General features: G+C 34.1%; 1 protein-coding gene and 1 pseudogene across 1 annotated transcript; both read left to right on the forward strand.

The window, feature by feature from the left end:
* Nucleotides 1-1,499: 1,499 nt before the first annotated feature.
* LOC105306226 (olfactory receptor 52D1-like) lies at nucleotides 1,500-2,444 on the forward strand. The gene has a single exon (XM_011381133.1). It carries the CDS (start codon nucleotides 1,500-1,502, stop codon nucleotides 2,442-2,444), a length of 945 nt encoding a protein of 314 aa, XP_011379435.1.
* Nucleotides 2,445-4,669: 2,225 nt separating this feature from the next.
* Nucleotides 4,670-8,213, forward strand: LOC105306227 (annotated as a pseudogene).
* Nucleotides 8,214-8,440: the final 227 nt, after the last annotated feature.

Consider the following 8,440-nt stretch of genomic DNA (forward strand, 5'->3'; position numbering starts at 1 on the left):
CAAATTGTACCTGGAGAGACTGGGAGAAATTAGTGCCTACAACCAGACAGCATTCTCATGAGAGGCCATATATAGGATACTTCTTATAGGCCTCTGGTCTCCCAGGATAAGAAATTTAATGGCACCTGTTGTAGTTATAGTCAATATTATGCTGAGCCTCTGGCTGAGCAGTGAGACCATCTCATTGTAAAGGTAATATAACCAGGTTGCAGGCAGGAGAGTTGTGCTTAAGGTGAGAAGAGAGAATTCAGACCTTCCACAAGAAGGAAATGGTAGAACCTAGGCTGGAAGTCCTAGGTCCAGTCACGTCAGTGAAGACTTAGCCTTTGTCATTGTCTGAAAGATGGCTCAACTTCTTGACTTGACAGTAAATAAGGTAGAAGAAGTTTAACTTATATAGTTAAAATGAGATGTACATGTTCATAATTTTTGTTAACCTAGCCCTAGAATTTAGCCCTGAACTACATTGGCCAAAACCTTATTTGTTTTTATTAAACTTTGTTTTATTTAGACTAAAGAGATGCCTCATATTATATAAGCTTATCATATACTAATATTTGAACCAAATTAATGATTTGTCAATTTAAAATTTAGGATTGTCAGGATACCTCTTAAAAATAATTTTCATACATTCCAAGACACATTTTCTGCTAACTGATGTCTTGAGCCAATAGTTGCATTTAAAAACTTACTTGAGAGGCAAAAATCAACATCAAGTGTATTATATGACTCAGAAATATATTATGCACCTTCTGGAAGAGTTTGATTGAACATTTAAAAGGGAGCACAGATATCTAATAACTTGAATACTCATGTTTTCCAAACTTAGTCATTTTTTCTATTGGACTGTATTTCAAAATGATTTTTATCATTCAGTTTGGCTGATTTTATGAAGATAAAGTTTTTTTCTTTGTTAAGATAATGACTCATCTTTCATTATAAGACCAGTTTTGTTCACACTCTTTATTGACTCAATGATTCTTTAATATTTCCCAAGTTTCCTTTTTCTTATATTTATAAGTCCTATCATGGTGAGGGGGAAGGGTTAGGAGGGGTTAAATATAAAAATGGCTGATCTCATTGATGATGGTTTGCTTTTGCACTTTTTAATATTTCAGATGGTAGAAAATTATATTTCATATTCATCAATGTATCAACTACTAGCTCTGTAATACTATATAATATTGCTTGAATGTATTTAGCCAACTGGAGAATATTTTCTGGAAAAAAGGCAAAGGGGAATTGGGGGGAGAGAGAAAGAGTTAGAGAGAGAGAGAATACATTCTTACTGTTTTTCTTACTCAAAAAGTACAGTTCCGTGAATGTGATGCCTTGAGAGTGTATTACTGTATAATTCATTTAATAGCCATTTGCATATTATTCGATGTTATATCTCTCCCAACACATAACAGTGAAAAAATTGGTCTTTATATATTTAAAATCCTTTTAAAATATATTTTTAATTTGGACAGGGTCATGGAATATGCATTGTTGGGATAATGTTTGGTTACAACAGGACCAGTCTTCAACCTACCACCTTCCTACTGCTTGGCATTCCAGGATTGGAAGCTGCCCACATATGGATTTCCATCCCTTTCTGTTTAGTCTACCTACTGTCACTGATAGGAAATGTTGCCCTTTTATTAATTGTCAAGACAGACAACAAACTGCATGAACCTATGTACTTCTTTCTATGCATGCTTTCAGTGGCTGATTTGATGCTTACTACCTCTACACTTCCCAAGATACTCAGTCTCTTCTGGTTCAATGACAGAGAGATCTACTTTGAAGCCTGCCTCACTCAAATGTATCTTATCCATTCTCTGTCTACTATGGAATCTGGATTTATCTTGGCCATGGCTTTTGATCGCTATGTAGCCATCTGCCACCCACTAAGACATTCCACTATTTTAACACCTGCAGTGATTGTAGGCTTGGGTATCTTTGTTGTCTTCAGAGGAGTTGTACTCCTCAGTCCACACCCCTTCCTACTTAGGTGGCTTTCTTACTGCAAAACTAATGTCATCTCCCATACTTACTGTGAGTTTATGGCCCTGATAAAGCTGGTTTGCACTGAGACCAAGATTCGCAGAGCCTATAGCCTAATTGTGGCATTCTTGACAGGGGGATTAGATTTCATATTGATCATCTGTTCCTATGTCCTTATTCTTTTCACTGTCTTCAATCTCCCATCCAAAGCTGCCCGCCTCAAGACCTTAAGTACATGTGTCTCCCATGTATGGGTCATCTTGGTGTTTTATACACCAGCCTTTTTCTCTTTTCTCACTCATAGGTTTGGTCACCATATTGCTCTACATATCCACATTTTTATAGCCAATATATACCTTCTTATTCCACCCATGATGAATCCTATTATATATGGTGTTAAAACCAAAAGAATTAGGAAGGGATTCTTTAAATTATTAACAGTCAAATGTGTTTGACTTTGCAAAAGTTTGTGATTCCCCAGATCATTAACAAAGATAAGAGTTTTATTAAACAGGGGATATTAAAAATGAATCAGCATTTGCTTGAAGTGGAAAACTTTTTAGCTAAATTTTGGATTTATATAAGATAGTGAAGCTTGGTAAGTATATTGACTTCAGTGAGTATTAGCAAGTATAGTAGATACAGAGGAAGTAAAAAAAAAAATCAAGCAAAACTTTTAATTGTTGTTATTTATCTTTCCAAACCTAGTATTTAGAAATCTTTGGGACTTATTAAGCTGTAAGAAACTTTATATTGAAATAATCTTAATTTTAATGAAGTCTAATTTATCTTATATTCTTGTATGGATTATGGACAAAAGTGTGTCATATCTAAAAACTATATTGCCTAACTTTGGGTTATAAAGATTTTCTGTTATAAATTCCTTGAAACTTTATGTTTTCTAAGATGTGAAATTTTAGATTAAGGTTTATTTATGATATGGGAATAATAATCCATAAGTCATGATTGTGAATTAGAATCTTAATAAGATAATATACATTAATTATTTGACTATAATTCAATCTTGTTTCCTCTTTATGTAACAAAGTTTTCTAATGTTGATTTTACCCTCCTGAATCAAATACAGTACATTTTTAAAAAACAACATAATACTCAAGTAGTAATATAAAAATAAAAGTAGTAATTTATATACTTGTGCATAAGAACACTAGAAGACATAATACTCAGGTCCTTGTGACTATACGAATAAATGTGAATGTGCAAATTATAAGAGCCAGTTAACCTTGGTTTATTGATTACTCAAATGCCCTGAAAAATGTTACTGTTGCATTTCATCATGTAGTTTTTAAAATTGTTGACTAACTTTTGGTTAATAGTCTTAAGACAACAATGTACAATATTCTCTTGACATACATGATAGCTACTCTTCTAGAATATCTAGTGAATATTTACATGTTAAAACCATGCAAAGATAATTTATGATACAAGTAAAGCAAAGTAAAAAAATATCTAATTCAGTACAGTAAATATAAAGCAAGGTAAAATTATACGTTCGGAACATTATAGTATTTTTTAACTACACAATATCTAATTATATATCTGAAATTCCTCTCAGACACAGAACGTTTTTTGCAGAAGAATTCTCTCTGGTTTATATTTAATGAATCCTGTAGTGCCTCTCAAATATTGTGACAACAATATCAAAAACAAACCAAGAAATTACTAAAACACTCTCTGAAGATCAGTATCACTTCTGTTAGAAACCGCTGATATAATTATATTGCTAATCATAGCGTCTGACTCATGGTAAACACATCATAAATGTTGACTACTCTTATTATTTTTATTCGTCATGAAATGAAGAGAGTAAAGTGTAATAAGAAAATACTAAATAGTTACCGTTGGGGCCAATTGTAGTTCACTGTCGCCCCAACGGCAGCGGGAGGGAGACGGATGACAACGGCGCAGAAGTGTAGTTAGCATTTTTCCTTGGTTCTTCCTCATTGAAGCAGTGAAGAATCACACACAGTTCAGTGAGATTTAGAAAAGATTTATTAAAGGTATATTTCATAAAGACAAAGCATACCCCAAGGAGGCACACGGTTTCAGCGATGAGAGCTGAAACAAAGTGCTGTAATAACAACTACAACAAGAAGACAAAAAGGGCCTAGAAGTGGGAATGCCTGCATTATATTTGGGCTATGATGGGTAGTTCCACAGACATTCTTAGATGATCTGCAAGTGAGGTCATTTTGGTTGACACTTGGCTGCTATATAACTCTTTGCCTAGTGGGCATGTGCTTGCACAGAATTCTACTATCATTGGGGTATTTTTTGGGCGATCTCTAGGCTGTGCCCTTATTCCTTTGTTCCCCTTGTCACTCGTGTCTGACTAGCTACCTAACAAAATGACGTACATCTTTGCTATCTTGTTTCATATTAGATTTGAAAAAGAATATATTCTTTAGGAATAATGGGAGAAAATCCACATCCTCTAACAAGTTGTGCTCATGTAGGGAGTTTATGATATGATGGAAAACTCAGCTGATTAAATTCCAATTGTGAGGCTGAATAACTTAATACCAAACCAAAAAATAAACCCATGATATTAGCTGACATGGTTGAAATGTCATGACCCTTGAGCCACTAGATATTTGACTTCTCTACATCTGTATATTTGTTTTAAGGCTACAGTAGATACCTTCTGGAATTGAGCAAAATGGTTCTAGAAAGAGTTCTGACCCTTGTGCCAGAGTCTCGAAGGTTTCTGATTAGACTCAGAAATGATGCTGTTAAGAAATTTAACTCTCACCTGTGTAATTATGTCATGTGTATGTACACAATTATATGTATGTATGATGTGTAAGATCCCTTTTAGTCCAAGTCCAATATGCTTTACAAATTATTAAACCATGTAGGCAAAGAACAATACCTATTTCTAGTTGTAGTTTATTGACAAATACTTGTTCTGATTTTATATTTTCCCATTGTGGGCCATGAAATTCAAGATTTGATTAAAATTTAGCTCTCAGGTTAAGTGATCATGTTTTTCTCTATTATTATAAACTATTTTTCCAATTGAAAGTACTGTGGCTGTATAGAATAGCCTTCATAAAGTAGCTTAATAATTACCAATTTTATACCTAACACTAAATTAAGGTGACATCTCTCAGCGGCTATGGTCTAGGATAAGAATAATGGAAGTATTTCCCTATAGGTGTAACACAGGGAAGTCAGATATGATAATAAACTTGGGAGAAAGTCTTTAATATATTTATAAAGCAACATATCTCAAGTCAAGATCACAGGAATGTAAAGTGGTTGCCTGTGTCTGTGAGCCAGTATGTCCCACTCTAAAACCTTTATTTTAAGAACATGAATGAAATATCCAGGAAAGCATTTAGGATGATTAGGGATATAGAAATCATCTCTTAAAAAAGAAAAAATAGCATGACCTCAAAACTTTAATAATTGTCTTCAAATATTTAAAGGACTATGATAAGGAGAAATACACTTGTATTCTTTCTGTATGGCTCCCAAAGGAAGCCAGTGTATCGTTAACCAGATGTTAAAAGAACAGGTTTCAATTTAAAAAAAAAAGAAAAAAAAAAAGACAAATAAAATTTTAAAATTTCCCATTATACATTTTGATGTATCAAATGCAAATCTCTATATGAATTCACAGTGGGAGAAAGAGAATTAGATAGTAAGCCTAAATGACAACTGCATTAGCTATTGTAATCTCCTTTTGTGTGGTCAGATTAAGTCTGTCAGGACACTCTACACAGTGAGCTCTGTGTATGTTGATAATCTTCCACTTATTTTAAAAGATGAAGTGATGAAGAAGGACAAACACAGAAAAAAAAAATCATGGAGATGTAAAGCACAATGTGGGGAATGTAGTCAATAATATAACTATGTATGATGTCAGATAGATGCTAGACTTACTGGGTGGATCACCTCATAAATTATACAAATGACTAATCACTGTGCTATACACATGAAACTAATATAATATTGAATGTCAACTGAAAAATAATTGAAATATGTATTTCTTAAAATTTTGAATGTCACTAGGAGGGTATTCATGCCACACTATTTTATAAAGCTAATATAAGGGAAAATGATCTCTGATTATTCCATCAGTCACAATTTCTGCTGACTTATAACATTTATACATATTCAGTTTTTCTTCAGTCTTTAAATTTCACATGTTAATTTTAATCTAAAATTTTAAAAAATATGATACTATCTATTTTTTATTATAACATCATCACTGGTCTATTATACTGTAAATATTGTTTAAATACGTTCACGCAAAGCAAAGAAAAACCCATCAGCCTCAGCATCAGATCTGGTCCGAAGCTTTCTTTCCTTACTACATGCCAAAGCTAGAGTGTTCTCAGTTTTTGTTTGCAGACTTTGTATTCAGATATTTTTAAATAATATATTTCATAGTTTGCTTTAATTAATTTGTTTTTTGTGCTACCTTTGATCTGTATGCCTGAGAGTTGTCTTTACTTCTTTTTTTTTAATTCATGCATTGTAAAAATGGGCCAGTCTACAGGATTTACTCTCTCAGTCTTGATTTCAAAAAAGCACTGTAAATAATAACTCTTTCCTAGAAGATGGGGTTTCCAGATTAACCACAGATGTCAGGTTAAATTGGAATTTCAAATAACAACTCTATTTCAATAATATATCATGAAATATTTTATGAGACACACTTATGCTAAAATAATATTTTTCTTCAAAGCTATCTAAGTCCAAATTTCAGTGGACATTCAGTGTTTTATTTGCTAAAGCTGGCAACCATATTAGGAGGGAAGTTTGGATAAAAAATTTCACGGGGAACGCATTTTGTTGCTCCTCATTATCTCATTCAGAATTCATGGCCTGAGGAAAGACCTGGTATCACTTCCCAAGTCTAGTTCATCAGGAGAAATACAAAGATCAGTATTCTAAACACCCTCGAGTTATCAAAACTGCATCCAGACTTCTCCCAGTTTAACCACCCAGGACTTTCAGTGGTTTAAAGAAATTGTTCAGTTAATGGAAAATAGAATGGTGCTTTAACCTCAACCCCAAGACTTTAGCCTATTTTTCCTCTTGTGGCAGATACTTCAATGTCTATTAGTAGGACCAAATCTTAAGGTAATCTAGAAACATCTACAAGAAGTCAATTACAAGCCCCCCTTGGTTAATTCATTCCTGAAATCTTTTACTAAATAGAGAGGATATTTTATAATCAATCTATTGAAAATAATTTTTGACAACATGTAGGCTAGAGCAGTTTTAGTGACTCTGAAAATGTTAATTCAAAATAGAACCAGTTTCCAACTAGCTATGTTCCTCCTCCTTTGAATCCCAGGGATAGCCAGAGATAGAGGCTGCTCATGTATGGATCTCCATCCCCTTTTGCCTGCTGTATCTACTGGCTGTGATGGAGAATTGTGCCCTTGTGCTCGTCATCAAGACAGACCCTAGTCTTCATGAATCCATGTATCTCTTCCTTTGCATGTTCTCTGTGAAGGAACTACTGCTTTGTAGTACTCTGCTTCCCAAGATCTGCAGCCTTTTCTGGTTCAATGACAGCAAAATTAACTTTAAAGATTGCCTCACCCAGATATTCTTCATCCACTCTTTGTCCACCATGGAGTCAGATCTCTGATGGTCATGGCCTTTGACCAGTATGTGGCCATCTGCGACCCTCTGAGAGACTTCACAATCCTGACACTTAGATAATCATGGCTTTGAGTTTGGCCATTGTCCTATGTGGAGGTATCCTGCCAACTCTTCATCCTCTCTTATTGATATGGCTTTCCTACTGCAAAACCAATGTCATTGCCCACACCTACTGTAAATTTATGGCCCTGATCAAACTGGTCTGTGCCAATACCAAGATCCACAGATCTTATGGCTTAATTCTTGCCTTCTTTACTGGAAAGCTGGACTTCATATTGAATATATGCTCATATATTCTCATTCTTCATGCCATGTTTAACTTTCCATCCAGGGTGGCCAGACTTTGAGCACATGTGGCTCTCATCTTTGGGTCATCTTAGTGTTTTATACACCCACCTTTTTCTCCTTTATCACCCACAGATTTGGTCATAGCATAGCTCCACATATTCACATCTTTATAGCCAACATTAATCTTTTTATCCCTCCTTATGATGAATGCTGTCGTCTATGGTGTCAAAACCAAAAACATTCGAGAGAAGTTTCTCAGAGTCTTCATAAATACATGTTTCCATTGCTGAAGTTTTTTTAAATTAACCTGCAAAACAGGTGATACCATAAAACTATGACTTTTTTTATATTTAAGTAAATTGACGTTACTTAAGACAATTAAAATTTTCCAGATAAACATTGGATTATAGTTGCTCAAAATTACTACAGCCACTATGGAAAACAGTTGGGAGGTTTCTCAAAAAATTAAAAATGGATCTTCCTTTTGACCCAGCAATTGTACTTCTGGATATTTATC

The sequence above is a fragment of the Pteropus vampyrus genome, unplaced genomic scaffold (genome assembly GCF_000151845.1).
Source record: "Pteropus vampyrus isolate Shadow unplaced genomic scaffold, Pvam_2.0 Scaffold431, whole genome shotgun sequence".
Classification (NCBI taxonomy): Eukaryota; Metazoa; Chordata; class Mammalia; order Chiroptera; family Pteropodidae; genus Pteropus; species Pteropus vampyrus.